The sequence below is a fragment of the Belonocnema kinseyi genome, chromosome 1 (assembly GCF_010883055.1).
Source record: "Belonocnema kinseyi isolate 2016_QV_RU_SX_M_011 chromosome 1, B_treatae_v1, whole genome shotgun sequence".
Classification (NCBI taxonomy): Eukaryota; Metazoa; Arthropoda; class Insecta; order Hymenoptera; family Cynipidae; genus Belonocnema; species Belonocnema kinseyi.
The window spans coordinates 27,145,551-27,168,261 of record NC_046657.1 but is presented as its reverse complement, the minus strand read 5'-3'; the positions used below and the strand labels follow the sequence as shown (position 1 = coordinate 27,168,261).

At 23.2% G+C, this 22,711-nt stretch overlaps 1 protein-coding gene across 3 annotated transcripts in view; it reads left to right on the top strand.

Annotated features, from left to right (window-relative positions):
* The window catches only part of LOC117172182 (protein EFR3 homolog cmp44E), an 87,757-nt gene that overhangs the window by 55,898 nt on the left and 9,148 nt on the right, over nucleotides 1-22,711 (top strand). For all 3 annotated transcript variants that reach the window (XM_033360018.1, XM_033360022.1, XM_033360029.1), the window contains 3 exons: nucleotides 8,369-8,447; nucleotides 11,619-12,199; nucleotides 14,707-15,067. In XM_033360018.1, coding sequence (XP_033215909.1) covers nucleotides 8,369-8,447; nucleotides 11,619-12,199; nucleotides 14,707-15,067 — 1,021 coding nt within the window. The remainder of the gene's footprint in view (nucleotides 1-8,368; nucleotides 8,448-11,618; nucleotides 12,200-14,706; nucleotides 15,068-22,711) is intronic.

Sequence of the window (22,711 nt, the reverse complement as noted above, 5' to 3'; positions counted from 1 at the left end):
CTTGAATTTCCATAAAAATAGTTTAATTAAATTAAATTTAAATTTTCAACCAAAACCATGAATTTTCAAAGAAAAAGTTTTTTTTAATAGTTGAATTTTTAACCAAATAATTAAATTTTCAACCAAAAATATGAATTTTTTACAAAAAAGTTTAATTTTAAAATAATAGTTGAATTTCCATAAAAATGTTTTAATTTTTAACAAAATAGTTAAATTTTCAACCAAAACTATGAATTTTCAAAGGTAAAGTTTTTTTTAATATTTGAATTTTCATAAAAATAGTTTAATTAAATCAAATTTAAATTTTCAACCAAAACTATGAATTTTCAACGAAAAAGTTTATTTAAAAAAAAATAGTTGAATTTTTAACCAAATAATTAAATTTTCAAGCAAAAATATGGATTTTCAACCAAAATTTTGTTTTTTTCAAATAATTAAATTTTAATCAAAAATAGTTTAATTTTTTAACAACGAAAAAATATTTTTTTTAATAATTGAATTTCCAAACAAATAGTTTCATTTTTAACAAAATAATTAAAATTTCAACCGAAAATATGAATTTCCCAAAGAAAAAAGTAATTTTCGACTAAATTGTTGATTTTTTTACCAAACTGTTGAATTTTGATACCGAAAAGACGAATTATCTACAAAAAAGTTGAATTTTCAACCCAAAAATACTATTTTTCAAGAAGAAAGTTATTTTTTTTTCAAACAAAAACTTAAATTTACATAAAATTAATTTAATTTTAACCAAAAATATGAATTTCGAACAAAAAAATTAATTTTCATCGATAGTTGGGTTGAATTTTGAACCCAAAAAGATGAATTTTCCATACCAAAAATTAATTATACAAAAAATAAATAAATTTTTCACCAAATAGTTTAATTTTTAATAGCGAAAATTCTTTATCTAATAGGAAAGACGAATTTTGAACCAAATAGATATATCTTGAATTAGATAGTTGAATTTTTAAACTAAAAAGGATCAGTTTTTTTCTTCAAAAATTCAGTAGATAAATTTTCGTTTGAGATAATTATTTTTCAAGTCAAAAAGATAGACTTTCTGAAAAAGTGACAAATTTTCAATTGAATAAGTGAATTTTTATACAAATTGTTAACTTTTTTAACTAAAAAGTATCAATTTTTCCCCAAAATACATTAGTTAAATTTTAATTTAAGAGAATTAATTTGCAATACAAAATTTTCTACGAAATCATTAAAATTTTTACAAAAAAAGTTGAATTTTCAACCCGAAAATTATGTTTTTCGATAGGAAAGTTAATTTTCTAACAATAACTCAAATTCCCATAAAAATTTTAATTATTTATCAAATAGTTGAATTTTTAAACTAAGAAGAATAAGTTTTTCCCGAAAATATAAGGGTTAAAATTTTGTTTAAGAGAATTTATTTTCAAAGGAAAAGATGAATTTTCAATTAAACACGTAAATTTTCAACCAAATAGTTGAAGTTTGAAACTGAAAAAGATCCAGTTTTACCCAAAATTCAGTAGTTACAGTTTTATTTAAGAGAATTAATTTTTAATGCAAAAAACGAATTTTCTAATAAAATTGTGGAATTTTCAAGCCAAAAAGATCATGTTTCCACAAAACATTTAAATTTTTAACCCAAAAATAATATTTTTGAACAATAAAGTTATTTTTTTTAACAGAAACTTAAATTTTCATTAAAATCATTTAATTTTTAACGAAACATGTGAATTTTCAAACCAAAAATATAATTTCTCAACAAAAAAGACAATTTTATAGCAAACAGTTATATTTTCATAAAAAAGTTCAATGTTTAACCAGTTAGTTACATTTTTAAACTAAAAAGGATTCTTTTTACCCAAAATGCCGTAGTTCAATTTCCATTGAAAAGAATTAATTTTTAATTCAAAAAAAATATTTTTAACAAAACATTTGAATTTTCAAACCAAAAATACGCATTTTTAACCAGAAAGTTAATTTCTTACCAAATAGTTGAATTTTTCAACCAAAAAAGATAGAATTCTACTAAAAATGCTTAACTCATGATTTTATAAAATTAATTTTCCATACAAAAAAAAAAGACATTTTCTAAAAGAAAATGGTTGAATTTTTAAGCAAAAATAAGAATTTTCTACAAAACAGTTGCATTTAACCAACAAAAACAAATATTCAGCCAATTACTTAAATTCTCATCTAAAATAGCTTAATTTTCAACCAGTTAGTTTCGTCTTTGAACAAAAAAATTTTATTTTCTACAAAAACGAAAATTTTTTAACAAATCACATCAATTTTCAACCAACTAGTTTAATCTTCAACAAAAAAGTCAAGTTTCAAGCTAGTAGTTTCGTCGTTAACCAAAAAAAAAAAATATTTTCTACTAAAAAAAAGACCAATTTTTAACAGAATTCATCAATTTTTAACCAAATAGTTTTATTTTCAACAAAAAAGTCAATTTTTAACAAGTTAGTTTTGTCTGTAACAAAAAAAAATTATTTTCTACAAAAAAGTGTCTTTAAAAAAAAAGATTTTCTATTTAAAAAAAAAAACCAATTTTAAACAAAATTTATTAATTTTCATGAAAATAGTATTGTTTTCAACAAGAGTTAATTTTTAACTGAAACCGTTTAATTTTCAACAAAAAAATCTTTTTTTAACAAGTTAATTTCGTCTTTAACCAACAAAAAATTATTTTTAACAAAAAGTCAAATTTTTAACAAAAGCCATCAATTTTCAACCAAATCGTTTAATTTTCAACAAAAAAATCAATTTTCAACAGAAAAGTTTCATCTTTAACAAACAAAAAATGATTTTCTGCTAAAAAAAGAGACTAATTTTTAACAAAATTGATCAATTTGGTTAAAAATAGTATTAGTTTCAGCAAAAAAGTTCATTTTTAACTGACACCGTTTAACTTTCAACAAAATAGTTTAATTTTCAACAAAAAATTATTTTCTACTAAAAAACATCAATTTTTAACACACCCCATCAATTTTCAACCAAATAGTTTAATTTTCAATAAAAAAGTCAGTTTTCAACCGAATATTTTCGTCTATAAGTAAAAAAATATATATATTTTCCACAAAAAAGACCAATTTTCAACAAAATTTATTTACTTTCTTGAAAAAAAAATATTATTTTCAACAAAAGAGTTAACTTTTAACTGAAACCGGTTAATTTTCAACAAAACAGTTTAATTTTTAGGAAAAAGTCAATTTTCAACCGAATAGTTTCGTCTTTACCAAAAAAAAATGATTTTCTACTAAAAAAAAGACCAATTTTTAACAAAATCCATCAATTTTCAATCAAATATTTTAATTTTTAAACAAAAAAGGCAATTTTCAACAAGTTAATTTCGTCTTTACTCCCCAAAAAAATGATTATTTTCTACAAAAATGCAAATTTTCAACAAAACACATCAATTTTGAAGAAGAAAGTCAATTTTCAACCGAATACTTTCGTCTTTAACAAAAAAAAATTATTTTCTACAAAAAAGACCAATTTTCAACAAACCCCGTCAATTTTCAACAAAATAGTTTAATTTTCAATAAAAAAAAGTCAATCATCATCGAATAGTTCCGTCTTTAACAAACAAAAAAAGATTTTCTACTAAAAAAAAGACCAATCATTAACAAAATTCATCAATTTTCAACAAATAGATTAATTTTCTACAAAAAAGACTAATTTTCAACAAAACCCATCAATTTTCAACCAAAAAGTCAATTTTCAACCGAATAGTTTCGTCTTTAACAAACCAAAAATGATTTTCTGCAAAAAAAAGAGAGAAATTTTTAACAAAATTTATCAATTTTCATCAAAATAGTATTATTTTCAACAAAAAAGTTAATTTTTAACTGAAACCGTTTAATTTTCAACAAAATAGTTTAATTTTTAACAAAAAAGTCAATTTTCAACCGAATAGTTCCGTCTTTACCCAAAAAAAAAATTATTTTCTACAAAAAGGCAAGTTTTTAACAAAACCCATCAATTTTCTACCAAATAGTTTAATTTTTAACAGGAAAGTCAGTTTTGAACAAGTTAATTTCGTCTTTACCCAACAAAAAATTATTTTTCACAAAAAGTAAAATTTTTAACAAAAGCCGTCAATTTTCAATCAAATAGTTTAAATTTCAACAAAAAAGTCCATTTTCAACCGAATAGTTCTGCCTTAACGAAAAAAAAGATTTTCTACTAAAAAAAAACAATTTTTAACAAAATTTATTAATTTTTATGAAAATAGTATTATTTTCAACAAAAGAGTTGATTTTTAACTGAAACCGTTTAATTTTCACAAAAAAAAAGATTTTCTACTAAAAAAAAATACCAATTATTAACAAAATTCATGAATTTTCAACAAAATAGATTAATTTTCTATAAAAAATCAATTTTGAACAAGTTAGTTTCGTCTTTACAAAAAAAAAATTATTTTATACAAAAAAGACCAATTTTCAACAAAACACATCAATTTTGAATAAAAAAGTCAATTTTCAGCCGAATAGTTTCATCTTTAACAAACCAAAAATGATTTTCTGCTAAAAAAAGAGACTAACTTTTAACAAAATTTATCAATTTTCATCAAAATAGTATTATTTTCAACAAAAGAGTTGATTTTTAACTGAAACTGTTTAATTTTCAATTTAAAAAAGTCAATCATCAAATAGTTCCGTCTTTCACAAAAAAAAAAAAGATTTTCTACTAAAAAAAAATACCAATTATTAACAAAATTCATGAATTTTCAACAAATAGATTAATTTTCTATAAAAAATCAATTTTGAACAAGTTAGTTTCGTCTTTACAAAAAAAAAATTATTTTATACAAAAAAGATCAATTTTCAACAAAACAAATCAATTTTGAATAAAAAAGTCAATTTTCGACGGAATAGTTTCGTCTTTAACAAACCAAAAATGATTTTCTGCAAAAAAAAGAGAGAAATTTTCAACAAAATTTATCAATTTTCATCAAAATAGTATTATTTTCAACAAAAAAGTTAATTTTTAACTGAAACCGTTTAATTTTCAACAAAATAGTTTAATTTTTAACAAAAAACTCCATTTTCAACCGAATAGTTCCGTCTTTACCCAAAAAAAAAATTATTTTCTACAAAAAGGCAAGTTTTTAACAAAACCCATCAATTTTCTACCAAATAGTTTAATTTTTAACAGGAAAGTCAGTTTTGAACAAGTTAATTTCGTCTTTACCCAACAAAAAATTAGTTTTGACAAAAAGTAAAATTTTTAACAAAAGCCGTCAATTTTCAATCAAATAGTTTAAATTTCAACAAAAAAGTCCATTTTCAACCGAATAGTTCTGCCTTAACAAAAAAAAAGATTTTCTACTAAAAAAAAAAAACAATTTTTAACAAAATTCATTAATTTTTATGAAAATAGTATTATTTTCAACAAAAGAGTTGATTTTTAACTGAAACCGTTTAATTTTCAACAAAAAAGTCAATTTTCAACCGAATACTTTCATTTTTAACAAAAAAAATTATTTTCTATAAAAAAGACCAATTTTCAACAAGACCCATCAATTTTCAACAAAATAGATTAATTTTCTATAAAAAATCAATTTTGAACAAGTTAGTTTCGTCTTTACAAAAAAAAAATTATTTTATACAAAAAAGACCAATTTTCAACAAAACACATCAATTTTGAATAAAAAAGTCAATTTTCAGCCGAATAGTTTCATCTTTAACAAACCAAAAATGATTTTCTGCTAAAAAAAGAGACTAAATTTTAACAAAACTCATCAATTTTTAACCATATAGTTTAATTTTCAACAAAAAAGTCAATTTGGAACAAGTTAGTTTCGTCTTTACCCAACTAAAATTATTTTCAACAAAAAGTCAAATTTTTAACAAACGCTGTCAATTTTCAACCAAATAATTTAATTTTCAATAAAAAAAGTCAATCATCATCGAATAGTTCCGTCTTTAACGAAAAAAATATATTTTCTACTAAAAAAAAGACTAATTATTAACAAAATTCATCGATTTTCAACAAATAGATTAATTTTCGATAAAAAGTCAATTTTGAACAAGTTAGTTTCGTTTTTACGAAAAAAAATCAATTATTTTCTACAAAAAAAAAAACAATTTTCAACAAAACAAATCAATTTTGAATAAAAAAGTAAATTTTCAACCGAATAGTTTCGTCTTTAACAAACCAAAAATGATTTTCTGCTAAAAAAGGAGACCAATTTTTAACCAATTTGACCAATTTTCATGAAAATAGTATTATTTTCAACAAAAAAGTTTATTTTTAACTGAAACCGTTTAATTTTCAACCAAATAGTTTAATTTTCAACAAAAAAGTCAATTTTCAACTGAAACCGTTTAATTTTCAAGCAAATAGTTTAGCCTTTAACAAAAAATAGATTTCATAGAAAAAATACGAAGTTTTAATAAAACCCATCATTTTTCTACCAAATATTTTGATTCTAAACAAAAAAGTTCATTTGCAACCGAAATCGATTAATTTTTATCCAGATAATTGTGTTTTCTTTCTAAAAAATGAGAAATTTCTTCAGAACGAGATGAATTTTCAAAACAAAAAGATTTAAGGGAAAACCTGGAAATCAGGGGATTTTATTGGCCTAATAATGTCATAGATTTTGAAAAAAAACCTTGAAAAAGTCTGTGAATTTCTACAAGAGACACTTCAAATGTCTATCAAGGATAATAAATTCGTAATTTCTATATTTGAATTGCTTTATTCCGTTTATAAATTATTATATTTTTAAAGTGTTGGGGGATTAATATTATTGTTCGTATTTATTTGCCTTTCAGTCACATTTTTATTTTTTTTTTTTTGTTCCTCTCTCCTGAAGGTTATGTGTTTATTAAAAATTGTATTATTTGGTTAAAAATTTAATTATTTCTTTGAAAATTCTTTCTTTTTTTTATCAAAAGATAATTTTGTTAACTAAAAATTTTACTATTCCATTTAAATACTTATTATTTTATGTTAATTCGAAGTTCATATATATATTTTTTTTTTGTTTGAAAATTCTTTTGTTGTGATTAAAAATTTTTTTAATTAAAAATGTAACTTTTTCATTTTTTATTGGAAATTCTTATTTTTTAGTTAAGAATTCGTCTTTTTGGTAGAAAATTTTCTCCTTTTAGGTTAAAAATGCAACTGTTGGGTACAAAATTAAATTTTTTTACTGAAGCTTTTATTGATTAAAAAAATTTTTTTCTATTGAAAATTCGTCTTTTATGTTAAAAAATTCATCATTTTATTTGAAAATTCATCCCTTAGATTGAAAATTGGACTATTTTGTTTAGTTTTTTTTCTTCCGTTAAAAATTAACGCTTTTAACTGAAAATTTAACTTCCATTTATTGTTCAAAAATTATGTTTTTTAGTGGAAAGTTAAACTATTTTATTGAAAAATCGTGTATTGTGTTGAAAATTAATTTCTTTTGGTAGAAATTTCATCTTTTTTGTTTCAAATGCCAACTATTTCATTTTTTGTTGATTATATTTATTTTTGTAAGTTAAAAATGTATCACTTCGGTGGAAAATTCATCGTTTTAAATTAAAAATTACTGTTTCGTCTGGGAATTCGTTTTTTTTTTATTGAATTATTCACCATTTTAGTTCAAGATTTTACTGTTATTTTGAAAATTTCACTAATTCTTCTCGTTTGGTGGAAAATTAATATTTTCGAGTTAAAAATTTATCTGTTTGGTAAAAAATTGATCTTTTCTGTTAAAAATTTGTCTCTTTTGTTTTTAAAATTGATGATAATTGTTACAAAATCGTCTTTTTCGATCGAAAATTAATCTTTTTCGTTGAAATTTTATCTTTGCCGCTAGAAATTTACAGTATTTCTTCGAAATTTTAACTATTTTGTTTAAAATTTAACTTTTTTATTGATATTTCAACTATCTTGTTCTCCCGAATTGAAAAGCCATCTTTTTTTTGGTTTAAATTGACCTGTCATATAAAAAATTCCATTTTTTGACTGAAGTTTAATCTTTTTTGTTTGAAAATTTATTTTTGTATGTTGAAAATTCAACCATTTGGTTATGAATTAAACTTTTTTATTAAAAATTCAACTGTCTTTTAGAAAATACAATTATTTGTTTAAAAACTCAACTCTTTTTGATTAAAGTTTAATATTTTTTGTTTGAAAATTGGACCTCGTGCTTGAAAATAAATCTTTTCAGATAGAAAATGCAACTATTTTAATAAAAATCTAATTATTTTTCTGAAAATTAAACTATTTTGTTTAAAAATCGTATTTTTTATCGAAAATTCTACTTTTTTATAGAAAATTCATCATTTTTAGTTTTAAAACATCATATTTTATGGTAGAAAAGTAATTTTTTAGTTGTAAATTAGCAATAAAATGTATTAATTAAGCAAATTTTCAGGCATTTGGATCTTCACACTCTATGGGTTCCCAATTACTTCGCAATCCATACTTTCAGGATAATAATGTTCTCTATCCAGGTACGTTTCGAGACAGAAATCATATTTAATGTTTTGGAAAATTTTAATTTTGCAAGGTTTCAAGAAAATAAAAAATTTTCTTAAGATTTGTCGACAAATTTTAAATTATTTTTCATTTTTGAAAATTAATTTGAAGGCAATTTAGCCATCTGTGCAAAAAATTATTTAATTTTAAGAGAAATACCATAAGTAAAAAAAAAAACATATTTGGACCGTTTAGAATTTTTGAAAAATAATTATAGATTTTAAAATATGTCAACAAATTTTAGAAAAAAAACTTGTTTAAAGATTTGTGAAAGTTTTTTTAAAAAATTAATTTTTAAACAAAAATGCAAAATATTTGTAAAAACTTTTGAGAAGATTCTGGAAGTCTTTAAAATTTTTTCTTCGTCTTGAAACATTTTTCTAAATCGCAGAAATATTTCGAGTCAGTATAAAAGATGTTTGAAAATTATTCTCTTAATAGAAATTTGACCTTTAAGGTTAAAAATAAAATTGTTTGGTTGAAAATTAACTTTTTTTATTTAAATATCCAAAAAATTTTGTTGCAAAATTATATTTTCTGATTTAATTTGTCGTTTTTTTCTAACTCAAATTTTAACAATTCCATTTTTTGTGTTAAAATGGATGTAGGTTATAAAAAAACTCGTATTTTTTGGTATTAAGTTAATGTTTTTGGTCGAAAATTCTTTTTTTTTTTTAAATGCAATTACTTGTTTGAAAAAGTTGTCTTTTTTGTTAGAAATTCGAATGTTTTGATAGACATTGAACTAATTTGTTGAAAATGCGTCTGTTTTGGTTGAATTTTACTAAAATTTATTTAAAATTCCTTTTTTTGTTGTTGAAAATTAAACTATTTTAACTGAAAATTTAACTATGCCAAGTTTGGTCAAAAATGGTTCTTGTTTAGTTAAAAATTCATGTTTTTTTTTTAATTCTTCTTCTTTGTGTTGAAAATTCTTCTTTTTTTTTTGTTTGAAAAAATTATATTACTTGGCTGAAATTTTATCTTTTTTATTGAAAATTAAGTGCTTCGATAAAGTATAACTATTTTCTTCAAGATTCATATTTTCTAGTTGAATTTAACTGTAATCTGTTTAAAAAAAATTTTTTCGTGGAAAAATTAAATTAATTTGTTCAAAATTTAGTTTCTTGTTGTTTGAATTGTCATTTTTTCAACTGAAAATTAAACTATTCCATGTTTGATTCAAAATGGAACTTTTTAGTTGAAAATTCAGTTTTTTAACTGAAAATTTAACAATTTCACGTTTTGTCGAAAATGGATCTTTTTCTGTTAAAATTCTTGTTCTTTTTTTAATTTGTATTTTTTTTTTCTTAAAAATTCATTTTTTTAGTTGAAACGTATTTTTTTGTAGAAAATCTAATTACTTAGTTGAAAATCATTTTTGTTGTTGAAATTGATATTTTTGAAGTATAAATTTATCTGATTAAAAAAAAATTTTTTTTTGTAAAAATTTAAATATTTTGTTCAAAATTCTGTTCTTTTGTTTAAAAAAAATTCAATTACTTGTAATTATGTAATTATTTTGTTGAAAATTCCGAGAATAATTTAGTTTTTTTGGTTTGAAATTTTTGTTATAACTGAAAATTTAACTGTTACATGTTTGGTTGAAAGTGGATCTTTTTTTTTTTTGCAAAAATCCATGTTTTTTTTTATGTAGAAAATTGAATTACTTAGTTTAAAATTATTTATTTTTTATTTTGAAAAATTAATATTTACGAATTGAAAAAGTAACTGTTTCGTTAAAAATTTAACCATTTTGTTATGAATTAATTTCTTGAACCATAAAGTAAATTATTCCATTTTCTGCAAAAAATATATATTTTTATTATGATAGAAATTTAATCTTCTTCACTAAAATTTCGTCTGTTTAGTTACAAATTTATTTTATTTTGTTAAAAAGTAAGTTTTTAAATGTAAATTGAATTATTCTATTTTTCGATAAAAAGTACAGTTCTGTTTAAAGTCACCCAGTGGTTCAAAATTTAACTATTTTGTTGAAAACAAGTTTTTTTTCTTTTTGTTCAAACATTTTTTTTTCTTTGAAAATTTAACTACTTTATTTATTTTTTTTACACTTTTTGTCGGAAATTGGACATTTTTGTTAGAAACTTGATCTATTTGGTTGAAAATTTAACTATAACATAAACTTTTTGTACTTCAAAAATAATTGAAAATTTGTAACAAAATGTGGATCTTTGAAGATTTCGAAACCAAATTTCGAAGCGTTTTATAGTTTTTCGAATATTTCAAGAAAGTAAACAAGTTTTTTCATGATTAATGAGAATTTTTCATATAATTTATTACGTTAAAAAATAAATTCTGAATGAAATTAAAAAAAAAATTATAACATTTCAAAATGTAAATTTTTCAATATTTTGAACAAAAAATTAAGATTATTGAATAATTATTAAAGTGATAATGCCAAAAATAGTTAACCAATGGTATGTGCAAAAAATAAGGATATCGAAATGTTTTAAATATATTTCGATTCCTGGTTGACGCGATCCCCATAGAAATATTTATTGTCCCTCCAAGGTATCAAATCACCAAAAATTCCCTGAAGAAAGTTCCTCCATGACTCTTTTTCACGACCTGGTGCAAAATTCACCTCTAAAACAACATTCTTCAGGGAATTTTTGTGAATTATGTATCTGCAGGTATGAAAGAACATCTCTCTGGCATTCCCGTCAATCTGGCTAACTGGAATCTGCACTATTTAAAGTTATATAATTACTTTTAAATAATTAATTATTAATTAATCACTAATATTTAATACATTAAAAATTAGATTTCAGAATTATTTTAATATTAATTAGAATGCTAAAAATAGTTAAGCAGTGGTATATGCCTAAAAAATGAATATATCGAAATAGTATTATATTTTGATTCCTGGTTGACGCGAACCCCATAGAAATATTTATTGTCCCTCCAAGGTATCAAATCACCAAAAATTCCCTGAAGAAAGTTCCTCCATGACTCTTTTTCACGACCTGGTGCAAAATTCACCTCTAAAACAACATTCTTCAGGGAATTTTTGTGAATTATGTATCTGCAGGTATGAAAGAATACCTCCCTGACATTCCCGTCAATCTGGCTTAACTGACAACTGAACCAGCTAAAATTACCAATCCCTATTCCAATTCTAGTCGCAGTATTCCTACACCGTCGTCGAAGCTCTAATGACCCATCTCGACGATCATTGTCAATCTTCTCCGAAAATACGCACCAGTATCGCAGACACCTTGTCGAAAATAATCTCGATCGCAGCCGGTGAAAGTGTAGGTCCCTCCGTTTTGGAGATCATAAATTCCCTCCTCTCTCATCTCCGGGTGAGTGTCACCCGTAACCAGGTATCGACGAGCGATGAGCAGCAATATCAAGAAGCGCTCATCAACGCGCTTGGAGAGTTTGCGAATCATCTGCCCGACTACCAGAAGATCGAGATCATGATGTTCATCATGGGCAAGGTCTCCTACAGCCAGCCGGATCGGATCAGTTCCCTCGGGAAGGGTGATGTCCTCCTCCAGAGTATACTGCTCAAATCTCTGCTCAAGGTCGGCACCAAGTATCAGACGATTCATCTGAACACGACATTCCCGCCCAGTTTTCTCCAGCCTCTTCTCAGGATGTCGCTAGCCTCGGACGGCGAGATGCGGCTCCTGGTGCAGCAGATTTTCCACACGCTAATTGACCGGCACCGCAATATCAACAAGTTGGCCAAACCGACGTGAGTAGAAGCTTCTTTCGGGTCTTATTTAGTTCAGGATGTCAAATCTACATGAAAAACTTAAACTTCTTTAAACTGAAAATTTAAATATTCTATTTTTGGTTGGAAATCGACAGTTCTTGGTTAAAAATTCAACTGTTTTGGTAGAAAAGTAGCGTTTTTTATTGAAAATTAATTTTTTCAACTGAAAATGTTATTATTCTATTTTTAGTTGAGAAAAACGTATCTTTTTGAATGAAAATTCAACTATTTTGTTTGAAAATTTGTCTTTTAATTTCTTATACCTGGTAGAAAAACAGTTTTTTTTGTTGTTTAAAATTAATTTTTATACTAAAAATTTAAATATTCTATTTTTGGTTCGAAATCGACAGTTCTTGGTTGAAAATTCAACTGTTTTGGTAGAAAAGTAGCGTTTTTTATTGAAAATTAATTTTTTCAACTGAAAATGTTATTATTCTATTTTTAGTTGAGAAATACGTATCTTCTTTAAATGAAAATTCAACTATTTTGTTAGAAAATTGGTCTTCTTAATTTATTTTACCTGATAGAAAAACATTTTTTTTGTTGTTTAAAATTAATTTTTTAAACTAAAAATATAATTATTCCATTTTTTATTGAATAACTTATCGTCTCTAATTGAAAATTCAACTACTGTATTTGTTTATAAATGCAATTCTTTCGGTAGAAAATCCTACTACATTTTATTCTAGGTGGAAAATTCTTGTATTTTGTTGAAAATTCGTATTTAGTTTATTTTAAGTAGTAAAAAATTAGTTTTTTTTAAAAGCAATTTTCTTAAGCTGAAAATATAATTATTAAATTTTTTTTAAAACTATTTGTTTCTAGGTGGAAAGTTTGTATTTCTTTATGGGAAAATAATCGTCTTTTTTGAAAATTCATCTTTTTAACTGGTAGAAAATTCAATTTTTTACATCAATTTCTTTAGCTAAAATTTTAATTACTCCATTTTTGGAAAAAAAATTATCTTCTTTAGTTGAAAATTCAACTATTTGGTGACAAAAAAAAACTATTCGATTGAAAACGAAACTATTTTGGTCGAAAATTCTACCATTTGGATATAAGTGGAAAATTCGTTTTTTTTTTCATTCATCTTTTTGGCGACGGATTAAACTATTTTATTAAAAATTTATCTTTTTAATTTATTGTAATTGGAAGAAAAACTGTTTTTTTTATTGCTTAAAATTTATTTTTTTAAACTAACAATGTAATTATTCCATTTTTGATTGAAAAACTTATCGTCTCTAATTACAAATGCAACTACTGTATTTGTTTAGAAATTTAATTTTGTTGGTAGAAAATTCTACTACATTTGATACAAGGTGGAAAACTCTTGTATTTTGTTGAAAATTTCTTATTTAGCTTATTTGAAGTATTAGAAAATTAGCTTTTTTTGAAAATTAATTTTTTTAAACTGAAAATGTAATTATTCCATTTTTGATTTAAAAACTATTTGTTTCTAGGTTAAAAATTCGTAATTTTGTATGGGAAAATAATCGACTTTTTTGAAAATTCATCTTTTTGGTTGAAAATTTGTTGTTTTTTTCAGTCGAAAATTAATTTTTTAAATTGCGAATTTAACTATCCAAACTTTGGTTGATAATTAATTTTTTGTTTAAGTTGAAATTTCATTTAATTTTTTGAAAATTCTCTTTATTTGGTAGAAATTATGTTTGGCTAAAAATTTAACTCTTCCAGTTTAAAATTCATTCTTTTATTTGAAAATGTATTAGTTTAATTAAAAACTTAATTTTCTGAACTAAAAATTTCACGATTCAATTTTTTGTTGAAAATTCATATTTTTTAGTTAAAAATGCAACTATTAGGTTGAAAATTCAAATATTTTGGTAGAGAATTTTACTATTTGGTTGTAGATTGGAAATTCAGTAGAAAATTGATATATTTTGTTGAAAATGCGTCCTTTCTGGCAGGAAAATAATCTTTTTTCTAATATGAATCTTTTTGGCTTTTTGGAGAAAAGTATTTTTTTTTTGTTGAAAATTAATATTATTGTTTAAAAATTCATCTTTTTGGTTAAAAATAAAAATACTTAAATGCAAGTTAAACTCATTTGTTGACAATTCTACTTTTTGGTTTAAAAATTCATTTTTTTTGTTATTGAAAATTTATCTTTTTAGGTTAAAAATTCAACTCTTATGTTAAATATTTAATTATTTTATTGACAAGTAAAGTATTTTGTTAAAAGTCAAGTAGAAAATCCATTTTTTGGTTTAAAAAGAAAAATGTTAATCTGTTTCTAAAATCCTTTTTTATTCTGTTTATATAATATTTAATTTAAAAAGTATAACATGTTAAAAATGCTGGTATTTGAATGTTAATTTAAAAGGACAATGAAATAATGCTTCAAGGAAAAATGAGAAAATTTGGAAAATAAAATGTTTGGGACTATCAAAAAATTGCTGGAAACTTAAAAATGACGTACAGTAATTAATATAATTAATATCCGAAATTATTAATTGATCCCGCAGAATTAACGTGGTGGATCTGGACTTGATGATCGAGAAAGCCTCGAGGCCGGACGTGATTTTCATTCGGAAACACGGTCCCGAAATCTACATGGCTCTCTACGAATCCCTCGAAATGACGAATAACTCGGTGGAAAATGTTGAGTCGATTTACACGACCCTTGCCCTCCTGGCGGTGGAGCTCGCCTCTGAGGAAACAGTTCTTGAATTTCTCCGGCTTGTCCTGAGTCTTCAAGACCTTGCACTCACCAGTGCACAAATCACGATGGCGCTCAAGTTCAATCTTCACTCGATCGTCATTTCTCTACTGGTTTTGATATCCTACGTCTGCAATATAACTTCATTGATGGACTATGCAACAAAGGTCAGTTTTCTAACATGGTCATTTTTTTGCTCACTTGTTTATTTTTTGCTCATTGGATCATTTTTTGCTTACTGGGTCATTTTGCGCACTTGGTCATTTTTTCCACGTTGTGTATAATTTTACCGGCTGGGTCAGTTTTTGCTCACGGGGTCTAATTTTGCTCGCTGGGTCATTTTTCCTCATTTGATCATTTCTGCTCGTTTGGTCATTTTTTGCTCACGGCTTCATTTTTCTCACTAGCTTATTTTTTGCTCATTGACTAATTTTTGCTTACTTGATCATCTTTTTTCTCATTGGGTGATTTTTGCTCATTGAGTCAGTTTGCTCATAGGGTAATTTTTGCTCAATTGGTCATTTTTTGCTCATTTGGTCATTTCTTTTAATGACATTTTTTAGTCATTGTTTATTTTGTTTTATTTTTTTATTTCAGAACATTCATATAATTTAAGGATTAATTATTGCGACAGATTAACTCAATAAATTATTGCTTGGACAAATAAACTCTTTTCCCCATTTTTAAGGAATTTTATAAAAGGATTTAAAAAAATAATAATTTCTCGTTTTTTCCCTTAAATTTGAACTTAATTAATAGAACCAAATACGAAAATTCAAATATTTATTGTTGAACGATATTTTTTTTTTAATGACCGTGAAAAATGTTTTTTTTTTTTACAGAAAAAGACGAATTTTAAATAAAATCCGTGAATTCTCAACTAAAATAAATCAATTTCCACTGAAAAGGGAATATGTAAATTTTTTAGTAAAAAGAAAAAAAATGTTAAAAAAAAAACAAAAATTTTTAACAAAATAGACCAATTTTGAACCAAAAAGATGAATTTTTAAGCAAGAAGATCCATTTTTGACCAAAAGATGAATTTTTAATAACAATAGTGAATTCTTAACCAAATAGCTGAATTTTCAATTTAAAGGATTAATTTTCTACCGAAAAATACAAATTTTAGATAAGATATATAAATTTTCAACGAACTCGTTGAATTTTCAACTAAAAAAGATACATTCATAACCCAAAATGGAATATTTAAATGTTCAATTAAAAAAAAAATCATTTTCAACAAAAAAAGAAATATTTTTTAACAAAATGTTTGAATTTTTAACAAATTATGTGAGATTTTAACGAAACAGTTGAATTTTTAACCAAAAGAATTAGAAAGAGAAAATTTTTAAATAAGATATATAAATTTTTAACTAAAAAAGATAAATTTTCCACCAAAAATAACAAAATTAAGAAAATTAATTTTCAGCGAAACAAAAACGAATTTTTCGCAAAATAGTTAAATTTTTCACCAAAATTTTGAAACCAGTAGATTAATTTTTTCCCCAAAAGACGAATTTTTAACAAAATATATGAATCTTCAACAAAATCGATGAAATTTTAACGAAATATTTAAATTTTAAACTAGAACGTTTAATTTTCTACTGAAAAAGATGAAATTTTATTAAAATCCAGGAATTTTCAATGAAGTAGTTAAATTATCTACTAAAAGGGATCAATTTTCCACCAGAAATGGAATACTTAAGTTTTTATTTTGAAAAATAATAATTTTCAAAAAAAAAAACAAGTTTTTTTGACAAAATAATCCAATTTTCAAACAAAAAGTTGAATTTTCAAACCAGAAGATTAATTTTTTTAACAAAAAATAGACGAATTTTTAACAAAATACGTGAATTTTCAACCAAATTTATAAATTGTCCTCTGGAAAAGGTGAATTTTATATATAAAAGACAAAAAAAAGATGAATCTTCAACGGGCACTTTTTAATAGTTTTATTTAAAACGGCCACCGAAAAATACGATTTTGAAATAAGATATATAAATTTTCAACTAAAAAAAAAACATTTATAACCAAAAATGTAATATTTTCATTTTTAATTTCAAAAAATATATAAATTTTCAACCAGGACGATTAATTTTCTAATGAAACAGGCGGATTTTAAACAAGATATATACATTTTTAACTAATAAAGATAAATTTTCAACCAAAAATAAGAAAATTAAGAATATTAATTTCCAACGAAAAAAAACGCGAATATTAAACAATATAGTTAAATTTTTCACAAAAATAGTTCAACTTTCAACCTAAAAGATGAATTTTCAAGCCAGCATAATAATTTTTTCCCGAAAAGACGAATTTTTAAGAAAATACATAAATTTTAAACAACAATAGTGATTTTTAACCAAACAAAATTTGTGAATTTTAAACAAATTATATAAGATTTTAATGAAATAGTTGAATTTTCAACCAAGAGGATTTATTTTTTTTAAGAAACAGGCAGATTTTAAATAAGATATATACATTTTTAATTTAAAAAAAAATACATTTTCCACCAAAAATAACAAAGTTAAGAAAATTAATTTTCAATCAAAAACTTAAGACGAATTTTTAACAAAATACGTGAATTCTAAACCAAATTGATAAATTGTCAACTAAATTAATAAATTTTCAACTGGAAAAGTTGAATTTTCTATACAAAAGACAAACAAAATTGTTATAAAAAACAAGAATTTTTACCAAAATAGTTCAATTTTCAACCAAAAAGATGAATTTTCAAGCAAGTAGAGTAATTTCTTCCCAAAAGGCTATTTTTCAAACAAAATAGATAAAATTTTAACGAAATAGAAGAAAAAATGTTTAAAAAAAATTTTTTTCAACAAAATGCATTAATTTTTAACAACAAAATTTTCAACTCAGTAGATTAATTCTTTATCAGAAAAGGCGAATTTTTAACAACAATATAGAATTTTAAACCAAATATTTGTATATAAATTTCCACCGAAAAGGGAATATTTAAATTTTCCAGTAAAAAGAAAAATAATTTTCAACGAATTAAAATTTTTTTAACAAAATAGTCCATTTTTCAACCAAAATGATGAATTTTCAAACCAATACATTAATTTTTTTACAAAAAATAGACTCAGTAGATTACTTTTTTATTAGAAAAGACGAATTTTTAACAACAATAGTTAATTTTTAACCAAATAGTTGAATTGTTAACTAAAAGGATTAATTTTTCACAGAAAAATACGAATTTTAAATCAAATCCATGAATTTTCAATGAAGTAGTTGCATTTTCAACTAAAAAAGATACATTTATCACAAAAAATGGAATATTTAAACTTTCAATTAAAAAATATGTATAATTTTCAAACCAACAAAATTTTAACAAATTATGTAAATTTTCAAAAAAATAGTTGAATTTCTAACAAATTATATGAAATTTTAACGAAATAGTTGAATTTGCAACCGAGAGAATTAATTTTCTAATGAAACAGGCCGATTTTAAATAAAATATATACACTTTTAACTAAAAAAGATAAAATTTCCACCAAAAATAACAAAATTAAGAAAATTAATTTTCAACGAAAAAAAATTTTTTTCAGGAAAATATTTAAATTTCTTACAAAAATAGTTCAATTTTTAAACAATTATTTAAATTTTCGAAATAATTTTCTGCCAAAAAAACCATCAAAAATGTAATATTTGAATTTGCAGTTAAAAAAATTAATTTTCAACACAAAAAAAAACGAGTTTCCAACATAATAGTTAAATTTTTCATCAAAATAGTTCGACTTTCAACCCAAAAGATAAATTTGGAAGCCAGTCGATTAATTTTTTCCCGAAAAGACAAATTTTTAACAAAACAAATCATTTTTAAACAAAACAGATGAAATTTTAACCAAATAGTTGAATTTTTAAATAAAAGAGATCAATTTTCTACCGAAAAAGATTAAATTTAAATAAAATCCATGAATGTTCAATTAAATAGTTGAATCTTCAACTAAAAAATATCAATTTTTCACAAAAAATGGGATGTTTAATTTTCAGTAAAAAGAAAACTAATTTTCAACAAGAACAAAAAAAACAAGAATTTTAACTAAATAGTCCAATTTTCAATCAAACAGTTGAATTTTCAACTAAAAAGATTAATTTTCTACCGAAAAATACGTATTTAAAATAAAATCCATGAATTTTCATTGAAGTAGTTGAATTTTCAACTAAAAGAAATAAATTTTTCACCAAAAATGGAATGTTTACATTTTTAGTAAAAAAAAAAATAAAATTTTCAACAAAAAAACTGGAATTTTCAACAAAATAGTCCAATTTTCAACCAAAAAGTTGAATTTTCAAAACAGAAGACTAATTTTTTTTACAAAAAATAGACGAATTTTTAACAAAATATGTGAATTCTCAACCAAATTAATAAATTATCAACTGAAATCATAAATTTTTAACTGGAAAAGTTGAATTTTATATCTAAAAAAACCATCAAAAAAACTAAAATTATAAATTCTCAACTGACACAGTTTAATAGTTTGATTAGAACGGCCTTCCTGCAAAAATCTAGCAAGAGCGATAGCATTAATAAGAATCACTGTATTTGTTTCCGGATTATCAGAAAAGACGAATTTTTAACCAAATTCCTAAATTTTTATTCAAATAGTTGAATTTTTAAGAAAATAGATTAAATTTGTACGAAGTAGTAGAAAAAAATGTTTTTTTTAAAATGTTTTTATCAGAAAAAACGAATTTTTAACAACAATAGTGAATTTTTAACCAAATAGTTAAATTGTCAACTAAAAGTATTAATTTTCTACCGAAAAATACGAATTTTAAATATGATATATCAATTTTCAACGAAGTCGTTAAATTTTCAACTAAAAAAGATACATTTATAACAAAAAATGGAATATTTTAATTTTCAATCCAAAAAATAAATAATTTTTAACAAAATATGTGAATTTTGAAAAAAATAGTTGAATTTTTTAATGAAACAGGCAGATATTATATAAGATATTTGCATTTTTAACCAAAAAAATATAAATTTTCCACCAAAAATAACAAAGTTAAGAAAATTAATTTTCAACCAAACAAAAAAAACGAATTTTTAGCAAAATAGTTAAATTTTTCACCAAAATATTTCAACTTTCAACCCAAAAGATAAAATTTCAACCCAGCATATTAATTTTTTCCCGAAAAGACGAATTTTTAATAAAACACATCAATTTTAAACAAAATAGATGAAATCTTAACCAAATAGTTGAATTTTTAAGTAAAAGAGATCAATTTTCTACCGAAAAAAATTAAATTTAAATAAAATCCATAAATTTTCTATGAAGTAGGTGAATCTTCAACTAAAAAAAAATCAATTTTTCACCAAAAATGGAATGTTTAATTTTCAGTAAAAAAAATTATTTTCAACAGAAAAACAAGAATTTTGAAGGAAATAGTTCAATTTTCAAACAAAAAATGAATTTTCAGGCAAGTAGATTAATTTGTTCCCAAAAAGCTAATTTTCAACAAAATAGATAAAATTTTGACGAAATAGTAGAAAAATGTTTTTTAAAAAACAAAAAATGCAACAAAATACATTAATTTTTAACTACAACAAAATTTGCAACTCAGCAGATTAATTTCAGAAAAGACGGATTTTTAACAGCGATAGAGAATTTTCAACCAAATAGTTGAATATCAATTTTCGCCGAAAAGGAAATATTAAAATTTTTTAGTAAAAATAAAACTAATTTTCAACCAAAAAGTTGAATTTTTAAACCAGTAGGTTAATTTTTTTTACAAAAAACCGATGAATTTTTAACAAAATACGTGAATTCTCAACATAATTGATAAATTGTCAACTGAAATTATTAATTTTTAACTGGAAAGTTGAATTTTATATATAAAAAACAAAAAAAGAAACTAAAATTATGAATCCTCAACTGGCACAGTTTAATAGTTTGAATAAAACGGCCAGCCTGAAAAAATCTAGCAACAACAATAACAATAATAAGAATCACTGCATTTGTTGTCGGATTATCAGAAAAGACGAATTTTTAACAAAATAGTTGAATTTTCAACAAAATAAATTAAATTTTGACCGAATAGTTAAATTATCAACTAAAAGGATTAATTTTCTACCGAAAAAGACGAATTTTAAATAAAATGTATTCATTTTCATTGAATTAGTTAAATTTTCAACTAAAAAAAAATCAATTTTCTACCAAAAAAGGAATGTTTACATTTTCTGAAAAAAAATTTCAACATAAAAACAAGAATTTTTAACAAAAAGTTGAATTTTCAATCAAAAATATGAATTTACAAGCAAGTTGGTAAATTTGTTCCCAAAAGGTTCATTTTCAACAATATGGATGAAATTTGAACGAAATAATAGAAAAAATGTTTTTCTTTATTCTTTTTTTAAAAAATGACAATAATTTTCAACAACAAAATTTTTATCTCAGTAGATTACTTTTTGATCAGAAAAGACGAATTTTTAACCAAATATTTGAATTGTTAACTAAAAGGATTAATTTTCCACCGAAAAATACGAATTTGAAATAAAATCCATGAATTTTTAATGAAGTAGTTGAATTTTCAACTAAAAAAGATACATTTATAACAAAGAATGGCATATTTAAACTTTCAACTAAAAAAAAATAATAATTTTCAAAAAAATAAAAAATTTAACAATTTTCAATGAAGTAGTTGAATCTTCAACTAAAAAAAGATCAATTTCCACCAAAGAGAAAAAATATATATTTTTCAGTCAAAAGAAAACTAATTTTTAACAAACAAAAAAACCAAGAGTTTTTAACAAAATAGTCCAATTTTCAACCAAAAAGATCAATTTTCAAACAAGTAGATTAATTTTTTTACAAAAACTAGACCAATTTTTAACAAAATACGTGAATTCTCGACCAAATTGATAAATTTTCAACTGAATTTATTCATTTTTAACTGGAAAAGTTGAATTTTACACATAAAAAACAACAAAAAATATAAAATGATGAATCTGCAACTGGTAAAGTTTAGGGGGAGATTCTCGTAATAATTTTTCAAAAAATCGAAAATTTTTTTCTTTAAATTTTGGTAGTAAACACTTCTAGAAATAGTGTAGAATTAATTTTAATTGTCTACACGACAGAAAACTTTAATCTCGATTTTCCCACACGATAGCCTAACTATACAGATTATAATTTTTTTATTTTTATTTCGGGTCAATCCTTCCCGAAATATTTGAGCCAAAGCTGGAAAGGAGGACATTCTTGAAGTCTCCATTTTGTAAACAAAAACAATAAAAACAAAGAAAAACATTTGTTTTTATTAGTTCAACCTCTATACTTTGCACTGTAAAAAATTTGGAAGGAACACTTTATTTTTACTGTTACGAGGGGTTGTTTAAAAGTAAATTTCCCTAGTATGCCGTTTTGCCCCAGCGCCATCTAGCGGGCTGGGACCGAACATAGTTTTAGTTTAGAATATACCGATAAGAGCGGAACCGGTCTTAGCTGCCGAACAAATTTTTTTTCATCAGAACCGGCTCGGAAACCATAGAGCTACCTGTGAAAAACGTGTCCACTTGTAAGTTGCGTGCAGTTATTCGCTTTTTAACTGCAAAAGGGCTTAAGGGCATGTGACACAGCTAAATACCTATATTACCGTCCTCACGTTTTCAGTTCACTGAATGTTTTTTTAAACCTAAGAACTTTTTTTATAAATAAAGTATCGAGCTGAAAGTTTGGAAAATGTATTAGAGTACAATAAAGTACGTTTAGGTACTGCATTTTGGTAGGAAATTCACTGAAAATTATTTTATCTTTTTTCTGAACCTCGACATTTTTTGAACGTTC